General features: G+C 43.3%; 1 protein-coding gene across 9 annotated transcripts in view; it reads left to right on the top strand.

The window, feature by feature from the left end:
* LOC310836604 (rho GTPase-activating protein 20-like) overlaps positions 1 to 21,135 on the top strand; it is a 94,589-nt gene that overhangs the window by 27,089 nt on the left and 46,365 nt on the right. The window contains exon 1 of one of the 9 annotated variants that reach the window (XM_083722087.1): positions 796 to 885. The exons of the other annotated variants lie outside the window; for them this stretch is intronic. Within the exon in view, the coding sequence (XP_083578213.1) occupies positions 811 to 885 (75 nt within the window). The 5' untranslated portion in view covers positions 796 to 810. Of the gene's footprint in view, positions 1 to 795; positions 886 to 21,135 lie in introns of those variants that run through there. 9 annotated transcript variants of the gene reach the window in all.

Below are 21,135 nucleotides of genomic sequence, written 5' to 3'. Positions count from 1 at the left end.
TCATACAAGAGTCCCCTTCCTCCACCCCCCAAAAAAGAAGCTAAAGAAAAATATGAGTCTTAAATAAAGGTAAAGGTACCCCTGCCGGTACGGGCCAGTCGTGTCCGACTCTAGGGTTGCGTGCTCAACTCGCTTGAGAGGCCGGGAGCCGGCGCCGTCCGAAGACACTTCCGGGTCACGTGGCCAGCGTGACGAAGCTGCAGCTGCCGAGCCAGCACCACCGCCGCACACAGAACGCCATTACCTTCCCGCTATAAAGCGGTACCTATTTATCTACTTGCACTTAAGGGTGCTTTTGAACTGCTAGGTGGGCAGGAGCTGGGACCAAACGACGGGAGCTCACCCCGCCGCGGGGATTCGAACCACCGACCTTACGATCAGCAAGTCCTAGGCACTGAGGTTTTACCCACAGCGCCACCCACGTCCTCAGTCTTAAATACAGATAGGCAATTTTACTTACTTGTTTTCCAAATCTTAATTTCAGTTTGTCAGATTTTAAAAAGTCCTCACAAGAAATTATCAGCATTTAGGGAGCACTTTATCCTAATATACACATTTTTGCAAGCAGTTCTACCTAATGTAGCACATTTTCTTGATATGCTATTGCAACACATCTATGCATTTGTAAGCACACTGTCTCCCGATATGTGCGTTTTGTACATATTTAGGAGCGGGGGATTGGAAAACTGCAACACAAAATGTATTGAAGTGCTAAATTTTGAAGGAGATATGTAGTGCATGTATGTGTGTGAGTTAGAAAGGTTCACACTAAAATGCAAGCTGAGCTGGACTTCTATCCCTAACTTAGGAATGCAAAGAAAGAGCAGAAAACATCCTCGTAGTGAGAAAGACTCACATGCATCCCATCCACACCATAGATATAAAGTACTATTATGTCACTGTAACAGTCATGAAAAATGCTGGAAGTTGTAGTTTGTTAAGGGTGCTGGGAACTGTACCTCTCTGGTTCTCCATGACTGTTAAAAGCAGTGTAATAATGCTTTAAATGTATGATATGGGTGTAATCAAACTGAGGAGAGCAGGCTGAGTTTAACAAGGAGACAGATTTTAAAAGAATTACAGGAATCTACAGCTGAAGAATCAGAATTGTAGAGTCGAAAGGGATCTTCAAGGTCAAGTAGTCCGAAAACTCACTCTTTAAAGCTAAAGTGCAACAAACATCAATTGGGGTTTTCTGTGGATTGCTGCTTGCTCCAATGGAGCTTTAAAGAGTGGGATTCCACAGGTATAAAAAAGAGAGCACTTGGACATAGAGCTTTAAAGCATGGACTGTGCCTGGAAAGTGTGGGGCAAAAAGTAACTGTGGATAAGCCCACAGTTGCACTGAAGCATGTAAGGTTGCTTGCTTGTTTGTTTGTTTGCAGTATCCTTGCAAAATCATACTTACCTCTACAGAATATCTGATGGAAAAACCCTTTTCGAGAAATGGTAAATTTAGAATAAATGGGACAGAGAGACTTATGGGAGAGCATTTCGATGAGGACAATGTATGTACGTACTTTAATGCATGAGTACTAAAGTGCCTATTATTTCGCAGATATACTGTTTATTGGCCATGGCTAGAAAATCAATCAGTTATGAAGAATGAACTTCCTATATTGTGATATTGTTAGCTTGTTGGTGGTGGGAGGCCAGGAATTGCTGTATTGCTGGAGTAACTGCCTCTGCTGTCTGAAAGGATTGGTTTAAATGTCTACCTCTTTTCAAAACATTTTGGACGCATTGGTCCAAAGATCTGTTGTGTGAGCCAAAGAAGTCAATTTCTGCGGGGGGGGGGGGCAGTGTAGAGGGGCAACATGATGCAAACATGCCAGCAGGAGCTCTGTTTTGCTAAAGCCTAGCAGCAGATAATTTTTTAAAAAAGATTAAAATGATAAACCCTGTAATGCTCTTCAGAGCCCTACGTTCCTACGTTTTGCAAAGCTTTGTGTTTTGGGGACTCTTGGAGGCCTGCAAGACTGATAGAGGTCACAAGCCCTGGAAAGGTAAAAGGCCAATGGAAAAGCTGAGACGTTCTAAGCAAAAAGTGCAAGCAAACAATAATGCAGACCAATTGGACAGCTCTTCATCATTTTAAGGTAGCAAAGAGCAAGAGATGGAGGATTGTGGAGGAAAGTCAATCTTTTCTTTCTTTCTTCCCACAAAACAAATCCCTGTTTGTGGGGACCTATTTACCTGCAATATGGCAGGCTTGGTCCGCCCTGGAATGGCTGCTGTGCCTATAAATTTCACCCAGTTTATAAAAGAAAGAGAAAAGTTCTAGTTTTGCTTCATGCAAGATGCAGAATAGCTCAGGGTTCACCTTGGGGGTTCGCCAGCAGGTGAGTACTGTTTTGTTTCAGCAGGCCTTTAGGAACTGGCTGGTTTTTAAGGAAAGGGTTTTAAATAGGGCTTTATTATCGGTATTTCAATACGATTTTTTGGTATTGTTTTCATTACTTTTTAAATACTTTTTGTATGTTTTCAGCTTTCTGTATCTTATCTGTGTTATTTTAATGTGTACAAAGCACTTTGAGTCCCAGTTTGGGGAAAAGGTTGAATATAAACAAACAAACAAATAAAACAGCAACAATATGGGTTGAGTGGAGAGAGCAAGAAAGCAACTTGGAAGCAGATACAAGGCAAATTTTGGGACTCTTGCACACCCCTAAGGTAGGTGTGTGTGTGTGTGTGTGTGTGTGTGTGTGTGTACACTTTATGCTGCCAGTTATCAAACAGGCTTGGCTGCCCATTGATCCAGGAGGACACACAAAAGTAAATGTTTTTCCCCCTATAGAACATAAATCATTTTATGGATGGCTATGGAGAGAGAAATGACACATTTGTGGTATAGGAAATGTCTGCAAATGATAGTTATAATACAGCATAATGTATATAAATTCAGTAAATAAATAAATAAAATAAGCAGTGCTATTTTTCTAGAAAAAGAGGTGCTGGAACTCACCATGAACGTTTGCCTCATTCTCTTAGAAGGGGCCAAAACTGAGTTCTGGCTGAAAATAAAGCTCTAGGCTTAAGTAAGGGAGTCAGCGACTCATGGCATCAGCGTCAGAAGGGGCGCTTAGTACATACCCTCCAACATTTTTCCGATGAAAATAGGGACATCCATTCCATAATGATAATTTTACTATTTATACCCCACACATCTTACTAGGTTGCCCCAGCCACTCTGAGCGGCTTCCAACATATATAAAAACATGACAAAACATTAAACATAAACCCCCTTCCCTATACAGGAATGCCTTCAGACAGCTTGGGGGGTTGGATAGCTCCATTTTCGCCAACATCCTAAGGACGTCCTAAGGAAAGGTGGGACATTTCAGAATCAAATCAGAAACCGGGATGGCTTCTCTAAATCAGGGATGTTCCCTGAAAAATAGGCCCAACAGGTGACTCTCAGGGTGTTGTTCTGAATGTCCAGGTGGGTACCACCTTGCTGTTCAGTGGCTGGGTGTTTACATAGTGGAAGAAAGGTAGGGTATAAATGTAAGGAAATAGACAATTGATGTGTGTTCCTTTCAGGACAGATGGCGACCATTTTGCATGAGTCCAACTGATGTGCAACCTCCAATGTGTGGGTCCTTTTTTTAAAAAAAATCATATTTTATTAAATTTTACAAAAGTTAACAACCAATAAAAAATTAACTCAAATCACAAAAACAACAAACAACACACATCAAAAATACAAACAGAAAAAAGAAAAACATAAAAAAGAAAATTTAGCATAAAAAAGCTCTCTTTCAAGTTAATACCCTTCCAAATCTTATTTTCCTTACTTCCACCCGCCTTCCTTTCTTGTATTCCACTTTAAAAATTATTTCAGCAATATCATCAATGTGTGGGTCCTTTTGGACCTCGAAGAGGGCAGAATGGGGGTTGGGGGTGGAATGGGCAAGGTGTGTTTATACACGCTCAACAGCCATGCATGGGGGCCAGGAACAGAAGCCCTCGTGCAAAACGGTTGCCATCTTTAAAATTTGAGAACCACCTTGGATGCCTTTGCAGAAAGGTGGCTTATAAATACAGACATAGAATGAAACTTCATGGCCAAGTTCACACTATGCATTTAAAGTGTCATGGTTCCACAGTCATGGTTTCCTCCAAATAATTCTGAGAGCTGTAATTTGTTCAGGGTGCTGAGAGATGTTAGCAGGCCCCTACAGTTTTTAGCAGAAGAAGAAGAAGAAGAAGAGTTTGGATTTGATATCCCGCCTTTCACTCCCTTTAAGGAGTCTCAAAGCGGCTAACATTCTCCTTTCCCTTCCTCCCCCACAACAAACACTCTGTGAGGTGAGTGGGGCTGAGAGACTTCAAGGAAGTGTGACTGGCCCAAGGTCACCCAGCAGCTGCATGTGGAGGAGCGGAGACACGAACCCGGTTCCCCAGGATTACGAGACTACCGCTCTTAACCACTACACCACACTGGCTCTCTTAGCATAGTTTGACAAATCTCTCCTTTCCCGAGATCCCTGACAATTGTAGCCCTGGGAGAGGAAAAGAGGCCTCCCAACAGCTCTCAGTACCCTGAACAAACTACAGCTCCCAGAATTCTGTGGGGATGTGAGCCCTGATTGTTTAAGGGGGTATTCTTTTAAGGTGGTATATCCAGTGCTTTTTTCTTAAAAAATGTTTAAGGGTACAGTGGAACCTCAGAAGCCGGACACCTGTAAACTAAAACGTTTTGGCTCCTGAACGATCGAAAACCTGTAAGTGATTGTTCTGGTTTTTGAATGATTTTCAGAAGCCGAATGTCCGGCACAGCTTCCGTGGCTTCAGATTGGCTGCCAGAGTGTCCTGCAGCCAATCTTGAGTCAAGAAAATCACCATTTTATAGTTCAAATCAGGAAAAATAAATACAATAAATGGACAAAAGTACAAAGATTCACAAAAGGTTTATGGATATGCATCCCCCTCAGCTGTGAGAGAGCCACAGGAAAGGAGGCTTGCCACCCTCATGTCTAGCTTGGGCTGTGGGCAGAAAATAGGATGCAGGACTAGAGAGACCATTAGTCTGACCCCGGAGCATCCTTTCAGGGGGGAGTTGATGTGGGCCCAGGGAAAGACCCACAAGGCTCCACCTCTTCTGGCAGGGTGCCACACTCCTCCCGCCCCAATATACGTGGGTTCTGGCAGTGTTTTCCCTGCAGTCACCTTAAGGTGGAAGGGAGCCCCTTAGTGGTGTGGCTCCTCTGCACCGTCGCATCAAATACTCCTGTGGGTGCACCCAACTCTTTTCTGGCCTTTAAAATAGTCACCTTTGAGAAGGGTTGTGCTAAGAGTAAGAAAGCAGCTCTGCTCTCAATCTTAAAAGACCCCAAGGAATGTGCTACATTCTTCCAGCCCTCAAGGTTGGCGCCTGCACAAAAATGCTCCTTTTGCCAAAAATCAGTCCAATGAAATGCTTGTTTGCTTTCTTTAAAAAAAATGCCTCACTTCACAATTTACCTTGGCCTGGAGACGAATCTTTATAGACAGAAACCCATTTTACCTTAAGCTTTTTATACTACCCCCCCCTTGTGCTTGCACACACACACACACAGTCACAAACATTCTCCTGACACTAACAGTAGTTGCTTCTCTTCCACTTTAAAAAATTATCAAATGGAAGCTTTGCTGCCTATTTAAAGGTTAGCCCAATAACCCTGTGCACGTTCATTCAGAAGCACGCCCCACTGCATTCAGCAGGGCTGACTTCCAGGTGAGTGGGATTGCATCACTTCTTGAAATATTAGGTCTTCTTTGGCCATATTATAATTGCAACTCATAAAATGAAAGAAGCTCATTTATGTTCACAGCCAGTTTATGGAGCTGAAACAAATAGACTCCAAAATATATCCAAATAACTTTCCTCTGTGAACTTTTTAAAAATATATTTTATTGCTTTTTCACATACAGCCATAGCTGTCAACGTTTCCCTTTTTTAAAGGGAAATTCCCTTATTCCGAATAGGATTCCTCGCAAGTAAAGGGAAAAGTTGATAGCTATGCATACAGTAAACATAATTTAAAATACAATAGACAACAACAACAACTGGCGGCTACTCATTTATTGGAAAGTGACATAATCAGCTTAAAATGGGAATTTTGATGATGAATATTTTACAGAAATTTGCTGGATGCTTGAATGTTTCTTAAATATTGTCTGAGTCATTCAGGTGTGATATCCTGTGGTTATCTAGGAAAAAGAGTATGACAGCTGACATTTGATAACAGCTATTTTGCAGTAGTTAATTGGAGGTATGCAAGGTATCTGGTGGTGTTTGGTGGATGGCATGCTATAGTACAGGGGTTGGCAAGGTTTACCTCACCTGGGCCTGTTCACTCCAGCGAAGATCCCTCTGGATCGCATGATTTCCAGCATCTGCGATTTCCGACGTCAGGGTCTGCACACACACGATTTTCAGCGTCACAATTTTGGGCACCGCAGAAGTGGGTCCCCATGCCGTGCTGCACTGGTTTAGCGCAGCACGCGGGGACTCGTCAAGTGGGCAGCCTGGTTTGAGGCCGCTCGGGGGCTGGTTAAACGACCCCCGTGGGCCACTTGTGGCCCATGGGCCTTAGGTTGCCAACCCCTGCTATAGTAGCTGCTAATACTTGATAATTGGTGTGCACTAGCATTAAGCATTTGGCAATATCTAATATCTGACATGAAATGGTATTAGTATCTCATGGGCATGCAGTAGGAATAGTATTCCACTGTGTATGGTAGGCTTCACTAACATTTTGTGAGATCCACCTAAAAAGCAGTACAGTATATGAATACTGTAAATAAATAAATAATACGTAATGTTTTGCTATTTTAAAGGAGTGGAGGAAACTCTTCACTCTTTCTCCTTTGCACTTGAACACAATTGGAATGGGACTGGTGTTTGCCATAGCTTTCTTGTTTTGTTTTTTTATGTAATTCCTCCAGTTTATCAAAATCCTGAAGCTTTCATCAGTTTAATGTAGCATTCACAATAATTTTTTCCAACCAAGAAGCATAGCATATGGCTGCTTATGGTGGTAGTTCGACAGGTTTGAGTTGTGTCCATTCTGTGTGTTGCCCTTTAAGAAACTGTAATGATTCAGCAGTTACTTGGTAAAACAGGGAGCTGGTATATCTGAAGCCAGAAGTGATTTACTTTGCACACTTCATTCAATAAATAAACCTGTTTCTTGCCTGCTTGGTGCCACGGCACGGAGACTCTGTGCATACCGTAACGAGTGCCTTTCAGTAAAACAGACACTGCAGTAATTGGCCATGTACGTTGCCAAAACAGGCAGCCTCGGAGCATGCTCAGAATTCCTTGCCAAAAGAAAAGAGGTGGCCATGAAGTTGCCTGCATGATACAAGGAGAGGAAGCCCCTGGGCATACACAGAGGGGTATATTCAGTGTTAGTCATATTTAGAGCAGACTCATTGAAATTAATAAACATAATTAGCTAAGGACCATTAATTTCAGTGGGTCTATTCTAAGTAGATATTAATTTGATATAGGCCAGAGTGCCTCCAAAACTGGAAATGAAGGCATGAATGGTGCAAGGGAAAGTAAGTGGCTTATGAGTTCTTTGTAATGTGAGTGTTTGTTGTCTTGGAAAATATTTAATAGGGCCAGTTCTGGAATGGCTTCTAATACCTGTGAAATATACTTGGAGTCGAGTGTGAATTTCATGCTCTTTATTCAGGTCATAGTAGCAATGATTGAAACTTTCCCCAAAATGTCTAGCTATATACAGTCATACCTCATGTTACGTTTGCTTCATGTTACGTTTTTTCAGGTTGCATCCCGCAGCATCCTGGAAGTACCAAATAGGGTTACTTCCAGGTTTTGCCGCTCGCACATGTGCTAAATCCCGCTTTGCAGATACGGCACTTCAGGTTGTGGGCTTTTCTGTTGAGAAAGGGTCTCCAGAATGGATCCCGTTCGCAACCAGAGGTACCATTGTATACATTATTTACACAATGGGCCCCGCATGATTGGCTAATTCCGGGCTGCTCCTGTAGGCCAATCAGGTTGCTAATTCACTTCATCCAGGAGCCTGATTGGCTGCTCCTGCAGGCCAAGCAAGGCGCTGATTCACTTCCACCTGGAGCTGGATTGGGTAGCTCTTGCGGACCAATCAGACTGCTGCATTCTGGATCCGATTTTTCTAGGATTCAGCTCAGTACGTAACAACAACCTGCTTTGTTATTTTGAAGATTTCTTGTAGGGCTGATGTCCAAAAGGGGGGTGGGGGAGAGGATTTGATAAATCCCTCTAGTCATGATGGAGGTTATGCTGTGCCTTGACATTGGGAGGCAGCAGTGCTTACAAATACCAGTTTCTGAAAAACACAGCAGGGGAGATTTCTGCTTGCTGGTTTCCCACAGGTGTTTGTTTGGCCACCGAAAACAGGATGCTGAACGAGATGCCTACTGGCCTGATCCAGAAGGCCGTTCTTGTGCTCTACCATCAGTAAAAGTTTGCCTTTGTGGTGATAAAGGGACCACAGAGCTGTATTGTATTATACATTCCTGTGCATCTCATAGTTGTAGATTTCTATTTGAGGAACTGGCTGAGTGTTTTTGCAACAGCCAATGTTAGTGAAAGGGTATGAATGACTGAATGATGGACTGTGTGGCAGGACTGGTCTGGAGTGTGAGCAAAGTGTGTACAGTAAAAGTAAGATTCCTTTGGGTTTGTGATTCATTGTGCTAGAAGTCCATATCCTAAAAAATTAAGATGGGAAGACCTTCTATTTTAATAGACGGAACAACCTTGACGCAGCATTTCCCCTCAACTTCCCTTAAGCATTGTACTGCAACATTAAAAAGCTAACCCAGTTTAAAATTATCATGAAGAGGGTATGTGCAATAATTTATTTATTTATTGCATTTATATCTCACCTTTTTCTCCAAGGAGCTCAAGGTGGCATACATAAGGTGGCATACATGCCCTTCCTTGTCATTTAATCCACACAACAGTCTTTTGAGGTATGTTAGACTGAGAGGCAGGGACTGGTCACACCCAGTGAGCTTCATGGCCAAGTGGGAATTTTAACCCTCGTCTCTCCCAGGTCCTAGTCCGCCACTCTAACCACTATGGGACACTGCCTCTCAGAAATAAAACTCTCCCTCATTATTCAAATTCAACCCAATCAGAAAAGAGACTAAACAAATCAGCTAAAAGAAAATCTTATAGAACAGAGCATGTGGATCTCTCAAAAGGCCCCCCATACCTATTAAGCACCTGATTTTTGTCTGAAAACCCTGGGGTTGCTGGCTATGGGTTTTTGCCCCACTCAGAGCTGTTCAGATGCTCTTAGCTTCCAGCCAACAACTCACAAATCCTGTCTTCTGTTGCCAGCAAAATCACCTGAAGCAAGGGCAGTTGCACAGGACTCTTCCATGCCTGCCCTTGGGTAGTGAAGCAATCTGCTGTCCTGGAGAATGGAGCTGTAAGCACTCTGAGATGCAGTGGAGTGGAAGCTCAGGAAAACAGCCATAGCAACTGATTTTGTGAAAATGCACCACCCCAGAGCAAATGCTGTAGATTGAATGAGTTAGAAAGAGAAGTATTCTTCCCCACCACCCACTGCCATGTAATGGTACTTGATTTATTTTAAATATAAGTGGTATTGGAGATCCTTCTGGGTTGAAAGGCAGCATAGAAAACAAATCTAATTAATTAAATAACATCCCATCAGCCCTTCAATAAATGATCCAGGCGTGTGTCTTCTGCCAGCCATTCATTAGGGAACTTTAAAAATATAGTCATTTTCTGCATTTCATTTTGGACAGGTTACTTGCTGACACCTCTCCTTTACTCCCTCTTTTGTAAATCTAGAGTGGCTTAGAGGATATTAAATATTCTAGACTCATTGTTTTATGCCAGCTGCCTGTTTATCCCTTGAGGACGTAGGATTGGCTTTGTTCCTCTGATAGGTTTAAACTGCTGAGGTGGCTAGTGGTGCTGCTCCTGAAGTACCAAGCCTGAATTCTGTCCTTTAAAAATCAGGAAAACCCACATCACTTGAAACCTTTATTGCTTAGGGGCTAAGGCATTTGAATTTCTATGGCCAGGCTCAAAGGTATGCAACAAAATCATATTTGCACAATAGAAAAATGAAGATACTGTGTGATGATAATAAAAACAGTAGTAGAAGGGTTGACAAAAGCAAGCAATAAAACAAATAATAAAAAAGCAATAAAATGAATAAGGAAATTATCAAACCACAGTATCATCATGACTAATTGTAGCTGTCTCTGAAAGTGCTCTACACAGAGCTGTGCAGCAGCCAGCGCAAATAATAATAATAATAATAATAATAATAATAATAATAATAATTTATACTTGGCTTGATTGTAAAAAAAACCTAAAGCAGTTTTCTAAAATGCTAAAATTATCAAGTAGAAAAGCTAAAAACAATTTAAAGACATTTTTATTGATTTCTTCCTCTTGTTATATAAGAAAATCAACAACTTTCAAAAAATTAAAGTAGCAAGAGGTTAAAAACAGATTAAAATTCAAATCAACTATCTAAACATCTGGGCAGGCCTCTGGGATAACAAGGACCACAACTTTATTACCGTTTAACAGGAACTGTGGCAGGGTTAATACCTCAGCAGCAGGAGCACGGCCAGCACTACCAATGGCAGAGTGAGGGAGCTGCCTCAGGTAGCAGATGCCAGGGCGAAGCATTCTTTGTGAGCAGTCTCATGAAGGCAAGGATGAGAAACATGTGGCGTTCGAGATGTGGTTGGACTCCAGCTCCCATAATTTCGGATGTTTGGCCATGCTGGCTCTCGAGGCTGATAGGAGCCATCATGGCCGTTTTAAGAATATCCGGCGCTGTGGTGCAAAGCGCCGCTCCCCCACCCCCCACCCCCCGTTTCCCAGAGTTGTCAACTTTTTTTTTAGGGAGCTGACACCACACTTACACATTATCTCTAACAAGCCCTTAGGACAAAATAAAATGAAAAGGCAGAAGAAAATCTAATGAAGTCCTCAATTCCAAAGCAAGACTCATTCAAGACTCAGCAGTTCTTCTAATGCATCCTCATGATTCAAATCACCACATATCAAAAAGTTAAAGCAATCACCAGTTTGCTGTTCTTTAAATAAATTACGGTAAAAGACACAGAGAATGAAGTTCCCGGCCAATTTGTGTTTAAGTACAAAGCTGACGTTTTCAAATTGTGGGGTGGGGGTGGGTGTAAAGCAGTGACATCCTGAACCTAAAAAGGACCCAAAATCTGGGTCACAAAGGCTGCAGCCTTAACTGCACTTACCTGAGAGTACGCCCTGCTGAATCTAATAGGACCTTAAAACCCACCCCCGTCTTTAAAAGACTTTTTGTTGGTGTTTGTTTGTTTTTAACCACTAACTGCATGGAGAGCACGCTCTCGAGTTCGCCCCAGGTGTCATCACTGAGGGGGGTGACATTTGGCACACTGCCCGCCCGCAACTCCCAAGGCTACCCCGAGCTGTCGGGGGAAGGGGCGGAGCTGCACCACTTTGTAGGCAGCCTTCCCCCTTCATTTTGACAGCTTGGGGGAGGCTTGGGAATCGCGGGCGGGTGGCACGCCGTTGCCCCCTGCTCCCGGGCTACTTCCTGGGGAGAAGGAACCTCCCCCGAACTGTCAAAAGGAAGAGGGGAGGAAGGCTGCTGGCAAATCGGCACGGCTCCCTCCCCGCCACCACCCAGGAAGCAGCCCGCCAAAGGCGGCTCACTCCACACACACCCTGGACGGCTCGTATCCTGGGATGCTTGCCCAACCCCCATGGTCCCACCCCCAGGTGCACAACATGTGCTGGGTGCCGGAGCAGCTAGCTCCACCTCTGTGTGTGCTGTGTCCTGTTGGCACAGTGGTTGCAGCAGGACTTACCCTTCTTCTGATAGGAAATGCTTGGTGGGGATGGACTAAATATGGGGTTGAGAAGGGTCAGTTGGGAGGGGTGTGAGAAATGTCCTTAATTTCATCTGAGGAATGTTGGAGGGAATGTTATCTAAATGGTCTGTCATCCCTTAGCATTATGATCCTCCTGTTAGGAGGTGGTCCCTGGGAGATCCTCTCCTCAGTTTTGCTGAGCAAACACAGACAGTTTCCTGTGGCTTTAATCTGAGGACTTTGCCCTTTTGAGGTCATGTTTTAAGCTGTCTATGTGTGTGTGTAGTCCCCTTCCAGAAATCTTATGAATAACCTTGCTGGCATAAATAATTTGCAGGACAGCAAGAGAGCCAAACTCATCCCTTGGTGCCATCTCCCAGAAAAATGTGTGTGTGTGTGTGTGTGTGTGTAGTAAAACAACAAACTGCTTTTGGCAGATGTGTGTTCCGCCCCTCCCGCATGTCCTCGTTTTGAGGACATTTTAAAATAAATGAATCATCTTCCATTTCTTGGAAGGAAAGAGGCAGCTTGTTCCTTTCAAAAAGTGTCCTTCAGATGTGATTTAGTACCTTCAGATCCAAAATCTTTGCAAAAACTTTTGAGCTCAGATTAAGATGCTCTCTCAGCATGAGGGGGTGGGGAAATAGTAAAAATATCAAGTGAAGGCGCATTAGTCCAAATATTTACAACCAATCTCCTTAACTTTAAGTTCACATTAAGCCAGGGCTCCTGCCTTTCCCAGGCGGTGCAGCCTCCTCCTGCTGTACTTTCCTTACTGATGCCCTTTAAAGTGTGGGATAACCAGCCTCGTGTAACCAAGAAGCATAATTAAAGCATAAAGGGGTTAAAACCATAGAGCAAACTGTATGGCCAGGCTTAGCTAGATTATCTAGTTTGGGAGGGACTAGAATCAATTATTTGGTCCCCTAAGGCTATCTAAAGAACTCAGTGTGTGCAGAAGCCAAGTTGCTTGCTCCAACTTAGTCGCATGGCTCTCACAAGTAACTCTTATACCAGTAACTTAGGAACTTTCACCACTTTGAAACTAAGCCGAATTTTCCTGCCTGTACAACTTTCTGGAGCATACTTTCTGGAGCATATGAATCTGAACTTTGAATAGTTTGCAAGCTAGCCATTTTTAATTTACCAAACGTCTGGCCTTTTTCTATGCCAGGGGAAAAGGGAAATTTTGGTACTCACAAAGGTATATTTTAGTCTATACGTATTTGCATGCTTTACTTTGCTGCATATTTTGTGATTTTAAATTTCTGCTGGGGCTCTCTCACCAAAGAGTACATACTTGCCCCAAACTTGGATCTTGGCACCCAGGAATTACCTTTTACATTTGGCTTCTTGCCAGAATGTTTTGTGTAATGCCAGAATTTTCTAAGTAAAAGTCAGCAGTCTCCTTTTACCTTAGTGTGCATTCATAGAATCACAGAATTGTAGAATTGTAGGGTCATCTAGTACAACTCCCCGCAGTGCAGAAATCACAACTAAATATCCATGACAGATGACCATCCAAACTCTACTTAAAAGCCTGTAATGAAGGAGAGTCCACCAGCTTCCCAGGGAGTCTTTTCCATTGCCAAACAGCTTTTACTATCAGAAGGTTCTTCCTGATGTTTGGTTTGAAGCTCCTTTCTTGTCATTTGGATCCACTGGTTTGGGTCTTCCCTTCAGGAGCAGCAGAAAACAAGCTTCCTCCATTTTCCATTGTTCAACCCATCAGATACAGTGGTACCTTGGTTCTTGAACTTAATCCATTCCGGAAGTCTGTTTGACACCTGAAACCGTTCAAAAACCAAGGCGCGGCTTCCGATTGGCTGCAGGAGTTTCCTGCACTCAAGCGGAAGCCACGTCAGACATTCGGCTTCTGAAAAACGTTTGTGAACCGTAACACTTCTAGGTTTGCAGCGTTTAGGAGCTGATTTGTTCGACAACTAAGCCATTTGGGAACCGAGGTACCATTGTATTTGAAGGTGATACCATTGTCAGTCTGCCACCCGCTCTCGCAAAGAGGCATTAATCACCCCTCTGGCCCAGGCAGCTGTCCCCTCCCTCCTAGTTTTTATCAGCCAAGAGGGGCAAGTGTACAGAGCACCTTGTCATCCTGACTGATCCAAGCACCTTGTCCATATCCTCAAACCTTACTAACGGAAGCTCAGCCAACACAACAGGAATAGACACTGGACACCCCTTGAGATTCATCTTCTGGAATAGAATAGAATAGAATAGAATAGAATAGAATAGAATAGAATAGAATAGAATAGAATAGAATAGAATAGAATAGAATAGAAATTCAATGGCTATAATATAGCTATATCAGAGGGCAGATCCACCCCATAAATTTAAAGCACATGAGAATGATGGATAATATAGTTTGTTAAGGGTGCTGGAAATTATAGTTTTTTGAAAGGGAAAAGCACATTTTTCAAAAGCCACCAGAATCCACAGTAGCAAATGAGACCTCTAGTATTTCTGTGACGTTTGGCAACTTGGAGTCCCGGATCCATATTTACACTAAGTGACTGACCCTGGAAGGGTATGATGTGGAAGTGAGGGAGCAGGAGCAGGAAGCAGATGTTTGTGTTTGGAAATAGGTTATATGAACCTCATTTTGTGGACAGCTTCCCTGTCTCCCAATTGGCCTCCCAAGGTTTTATCTGTTCTCCTTAAAAAAAAAAATAATTTCCTTGCATGGGGTTGCAGTGACCTGCTGCGCACTGGTAGAAAACAAGAACACAACCCCACAATGCAATGCTGTGGGCATGTTTTTGAGAATGGAGATTATCTGATAGCTTAGCTATAAATTACATTGGTGGGGGGGGATGACACCCAATAACTTGATGACACTTTAAAAATAACACAGATTCCATGAAAGCCTCTGCCTTAATAAATTAGTTGGTCTTTAAAGGTGTCAGGAGATTTGGGTCTCATCCCCTACCTGTGCCCCCTACCTGCACACAACCAACTTACACAGCTGCCCTTCTGGAAATTTCATATGGAAACGCATGAAACAAGAATCTGGGAACTCTTTTACAACAGGGGAAGCCACTTTGGCAGAGGGCAGCTGGAATCAGGAGAAAGCTGTGCTTTCCCTGCACTGACGCCACATTCACACCATACTTTTAAAGCACTTTGATGCCACTTCAAATAGTCATCATGGCTTCCCCCTGAGAATCCTGGGAGTTGCAGCTTGTTAAAGGTGCTGAGAGGTGTTAGGAGACCCTTTATTCCCCTCAGAGAGTTACAATTCCCAGTGTCCCCTGTTGGGAAGGATTGAATTGCACTCTAGTAATTGTAGATCTGAAAGGAGATGGGGGGTGGGGTTCCTCCTAGCAACTCTCAGCACCCTTTGCAAGCTGCAGCTCCCATAATGCTTTGGGGGAAGCCATGACGGTTTAAAGTGGTATAATAGTGCCTTAAATTGTATTATGGTTTTTTATTATTTCCCCAAAACAAGAGCACAGAAGGTCATGAGAGAGATGCCTACACAATAATGGTAAATAGAGTTCTACATAAGTATATTAAACTAACACGTAATTTAGGAGCCGTATTTCTTTCCTAAACCATATTTAAATACAGTGGTACCTCGGGTTACATACGCTTCAGGTTACAGACTCCGCTAACCCAGAAATAGTGCTTCAGGTTAAGATCTTTGCTTCAGGATGAGAACAGAAATCATGCTCCAGCGGTGCGGTGGCAGCAGGAGGCCCCATTAGCTAAAGTGGTGCTTCAGGTTAAGAACAGTTTCAGGTTAAGAGCGGACCTCCGGAACGAATTAAGTACTTAACCTGAGGTACTACTGTAGTTGCTTTTAATGCTGTAAGCCACCCTGGGACCTTAGAGTAAAGGGCAAATAATAATAATAATAATAATAATAATAATAATGGTGTGAATGCGGCCTGAGTGTCCCTCTCCTTCTGTATGCTTCTGAGCATATTTTTCTCATTTTGTTTTTTTTAAAAAAACACTGCAGTCCCTGTTGCTCTTTGTATAAACATGACCACTGCTGCTGCCAGATAATTTTGACTGTGGAAAAGGTGATTTTTTAAAAAATGCTCTGGATCATTAGGAAAGAGTCTGAAACTTTAACTGCCCATGTCACAATGCCCTTATGCGCATCTGTGATGCAACCAAATGTGGAATGCTGCGCACAGTTCTGTTTACTTCACTACAAAAAGCTGGAGAAAGTGGAGAAAAAGTCACCCAAAGCTGACTTGTGTGGCGGCACATTCGCCACCATAGCTAGGAGGAGCAGGGATGAGCCTGTGCAATGGTATTGGGTCTGGGGATGGGAGGACTGGAGAGCCCCTCTAAGAGAGTTGGCTGCCATCCTGCTTGGCTTTCCTGCATTGGCAGCAGCTATTTCAGATTACCAGGGGTCTCACCTGGGTCCGCATAAGAACATAAGAAGAGTTTGCTGGATCAGGCCAATGGCCTACCAAGACAGCATCTGGTTCTCACAGTGGATAACCAGATACATGTGGAAAGCCCAAAAGCAGAATCTGAGCACAAGAGCCCGCTACACCCTGGGATTTCCGGCAACTGTTATTCAGAAACTTTGCAGCATAGCCATCATGGCCGGGAGCCATTAAAAGCCTTCTCCATGAAATTGCTTAATCCTCTTTTAAAGCCTTCTAGGTCAGTGGCTATGACTGCCTCATATGGGAGTACCGTAAGTTCCATACTTTAATAATGCGCTGTGTGGAGAAGTGCTTTCTTCATCCCAAATCATCCAACGTTCATCTTCATTGGCTGTATGCAATTTCAAGTGCCATGGACTGGGAGAAAAACTTTTCTTTCTCCACTTTTTCCATAAAATTACCTTGCATAATTTTATAATTTTGTGTTTTTATTTTGAATCTATGGACGAAGGGCGGTATACAAATTTAATAAACAGAAATATCATGTCACCTCTTATTTGCCTTCTCTCTAAGTTAAAGGGTCCCAAACTCTGCAACTTTTCTTCATAGGTGAGTTGCCTTTGATCAGGGGTCAGCAATCTTTTTCAGTCGTGGGCCGGTCCACCGTCCCTCAGACCACGTGGTGGATCGGACTATATTTTGAAAAAAATATATGAACAAATTCCTATGCTCCAGAAATAACCCAGAGATGCATTTTAAATAAAAGGACATGTAAAAACGCATGTAAAAACACGCTGATTCCCAGACCGTCCACAGGCCAGATTGAGAAGGCAATTGGGCTGCATCTGGCCCCTGGGCCTTAGGTTGCCTACCCCTCCCCTTGATCATTTTGATTGATCTTTTCCAGCTCTACAATATCCTTTTTGAGGTGAGACAACCAGAACTCTTCACGGTATCTCAAATGCATTCATACCATAGATTTATAATTCCCGCTGGATGCAGCAGGAGGCATGTGGGGCTAAACGTCAGACAGACTTTAGGCCACAACTCTTGTGGTCAACAGATCCTGTGCCGGTTCCACTTAATTCTTCTTAGTCAATATAGTTGTGGCCAATTTTCACACGTACACATCTCTTGGTTTGTTACTGGTTTGCACTTTCACCTGCCCCAATGGGGGCCTCCAGAGCAAATGCTTTTCAAGGAAAGGTTACAATATTTGGAATTATTCAGTTTAGAAAAATCATGAGGATGGGGAGACATGATAGAGATATGCATGGAGAAAATGGATAGGGAAAGGTTCTCTCTCTCTCTCTCTTATATAATATGGAACTTCCTAGTGATGACTACCAACTCAGATGGCTTTAAATGAAGATTAAACAATATTTTGCAGGATAACACTATAAGTGGCCAATAGCCATGATGGCTATATTGCCTCCAATATGCATCGGCATACCAGTTACTGGTGACCCTGAATGAGAGAGTACCATTGCACTCATGACTTGCTTGTGGGCTTCCCAGAGGCATCTGGTTGGCAACTGTGAAAACTAAATTCTAGATAAGATGGACCTTTGATTCAATCCAGTTTATGCTCCTGCAAGCTATTTTAAATTGTAGTCGCCATTGACTAGGCCAGGAACCTTTTATATGCAGGATCTGCTCTGCCATCAAGCATTGCTCTCTTCTCTAAGAGTTCCTGTACTAACCAAGAATGTGCTAATGAAGTCCAGGCTTTCTGCACAAGTTTTCTTGCTTGACGTCTGTTCTGTCCCTTTTAATGTCAGAAGGAAAGCGTTCACTGTACTGAGCAGGGCAGGTGTGTTGGGGTGTTCTTGTGCTCTGTCTTAAGTTAATTGTCTGGATAATAACACAGGAGACCATGCCAAGATCACAGCTCGGAAGAATCCTGGCCCATTTCAGCAGGCCACATTGATAGCAGCAGGCCATACATGGGTTTGGAATGAGACTATTAGACTCTCAAGTTTCCCCCTTGCCAAGAAACACAAGGCAGGAATTGGCAGCTTTAGGATGAGTAATGCACAAACACGGTGTGGCGTGTTGCAAGTTTTCAAGCACTTTCAAAGTGTGTTTGAGTAAATGTGGATCTGTCGCCATGGCCACGGAGCAAATCGAGCGGGAGAGTGAGCTGGGTCTCTGCGAGAAGCCCCAGGAATGTGCACTGGGAGAGCAGAGCAATCACTCCTGCCCCTGTTCAGGGGTGGGAGTTGTGATGAAATGAGGGGGAATTGATGCACACTGCAGAACCTGTAAGGTTTGCTTGACCTGGTCACCTGCCAGAGGGACAGAACATTTTTAGGAGACAAAGACAAATGCTTTCCAGGTGGACAGCAGACTTTCTAGGTCATGTTCCACACTAGCAGCAGTATTTCAGACCTCATTTATTATGGTGATGATTTATGGCATAAGGCAGGACCTCCCCACAGTGCCAGTAAAGAGTCAGAATGGATGCTCTGCAAATATAGCCCAAATAGGCGAGGACAGGATGGGAGTCCAGTGCTGTTCTGCAGCAATCACTGGGGCATCGTTTATAGTTAAGCACTAGAGCAGGAATCCAAAGCCTGGGCAGAAAATGAAATGCATAACTAGAACCTAAGTGCATACTTTGCATGAAAACCCCCAACCTGCCAGAAGGTAGAAAACATTATGGGTTGGGAGCGTTAGTCTGCATGATGTCCGGAGTTCCTTCCAGTTCTTGGGTGCAGTACCCAGTGCAGGTCAGAACCATATGGAGGAGATTGCAGACCATTGGGACATCCTACTGGAGACCCTTAGCCAATTAGGGAGGGAGGAGAAAGGTAGTGAGGATGGAAAAAGGAAGAAATAGGCAGTTCTTGTTTAAACCTGAAACACTACCTGGCAGAAAATTAATACTGTTCCTTTAATAGTGAAACCTTCAAGCTTTATCCCTTGTTGCGTGTTTGTTTATAAAAAAAACTTTTTTTTCCATTCTCCTTCAGCTTTAATTTGTACCTAGTTCAGGGAATAAGATATCAGGAGTCCTTGCTGTTGATCTGCGTATGTCATATAGATAATCCTTGAATTCTCAGGTATCAGAGGGAGGGAGTAACCAAGGTTAAAAAACATCAGATTGGGTCATGTTGCCCAGCTTCCATCTTAGAATAATAGAATTGTAGAATTGGAAGGGACCCCAAGGGTCATCTAGTCCAACCCCCTACAATGTAGGAGTCACAGCTAAACTCACTGAGGGAGTTTGTCACAGAAGAAATGCCTGGTTTCCCACTGAAATCAAAAGAACAAACCTTTGCTGTGTCCTGAACTCCCATTGACTGCATGGGAGTCTCTCTGCTCTTTGAATGGTGGCCGCCTCCTCCAGATTTCATTAAAGATTAACCCACTTTTAGTTTTTTTCCTGCTACATATTTTGGCACTTAATAGTTTTTACTGTTTGTTGTGACTTAATATTGATTGGATTTTTAAATAAACAACAAAACTAAATTTGGAAATGCACTTCATGAGTCCATTGTGTTATGTTATTAATTTCAGTATTTATATACCACTTTTCATCAGAAATTATTATGAAATGGGAAAACATCTGTGATGTTATGAGTTTGTGGGTGAGGGGGTCAGTCCCTTCCAATTCTCTAGGTCCTATACCTAGTATGGGTTATAATTTAACAGATGAGGTTGCTGCAGTAAGTCAGACTGTTTTCTTTTTAAGACCATGACCTTTGCTGGCCACTTAAGTGTCCTAATCAACAACCCCAAAAATGAGCTGGATTGCAAGAGCTGCAACCTGGTGATGCGGCCCTCCATGCTAATGGATGGGCCTTTCCTCCACTCCTTCACCTAGCTGTTAAGTAGAACAAGAGCCAGTGTGGTGTGTGAGAGATGAGCTGGGAGCCAGAGACACACAGACCTGCTTACTCTGTGCTGAATCCAAAGCTGCAACCAATGGAGAAGCCAGATCTGTTGGGATGTTAATGCTCTGAGCCCCTCCATGTTAGGCTCAGGTTGTATATGTGTGTAAAAGGATGTGGGTGGAGGTGCGGCCAAACCACTGAGCCTCTTGGGCTTGATGATCAGAAGGTCGGCGGTTCAAATCTGCATAACGGAGTGAGCTCCCGTTGCTCTGTCCCAGCTCCTGCCAACCTAGCTGTTTGAAAGCATGCCAGTGCAAGTAGATAAATAGGTACCGCTGTGGCGGGAAGGTAAACAGCATTTCTGTGCACTCTGGTTTCTGTCAGTGTTCTGTTACACTAGAAGCAATTTAATCATGCTGGCCACATGACCCAGAAAGCTGTCTGTGGCCAAACACCAGCTCCCTCGGCCTGAAAGCGAGATGAAAGCACCGCAACCCCATAGTCGCCTTTGACTGGACTTAACCATCCAGGGGTCCTTTACCTATACCTATATGTGTATAAATAAATCACACCAGTCTTTAGGTGTTGTGTAACAGTCTGTAGAGTGGCAGATGGTAGAATGCTATACATATTTTCTCTGGGAAGACTGCTGGAGTGAGAATATGCTATTTACATGCTTATGGTCTAGTAGCATCCAATCCTATTTCCTGGGAACTCTTTTAAAAAAGTAGTCCTGTGGCCCTGACCTGGTCTTAATCTTTTGTAGTTCTTGCCTCACTGAATGGCCTGAGCTAGAACAGAGTTGGCTTGTTTCGCCTGTACTATAATCCTCCTGCTCCTGGTGGAATGTCGTCATGCAAAACAAGAGGATTTATTATTATTATTATTATTTTGCAGAGAGCTGTATTTCATGGGAAGGGCATGAAAGGAGTCAGAAGAGTTTTCCTCACATAGCTTGTAGTGCTTTTAAAACAGGATCCATGTTTGGTTGTTATCAAATGCATATGCTGAGAAACTCCTTTCTATGATCCACCATTGAGAGGATCGCCTGT

The sequence above is a fragment of the Podarcis gaigeae genome (assembly GCF_964106915.1).
Source record: "Podarcis gaigeae genome assembly, chromosome: Z".
NCBI lineage: Eukaryota > Metazoa > Chordata > Lepidosauria > Squamata > Lacertidae > Podarcis > Podarcis gaigeae.
This window is presented reverse-complemented; position numbering and strand designations above follow the sequence as displayed.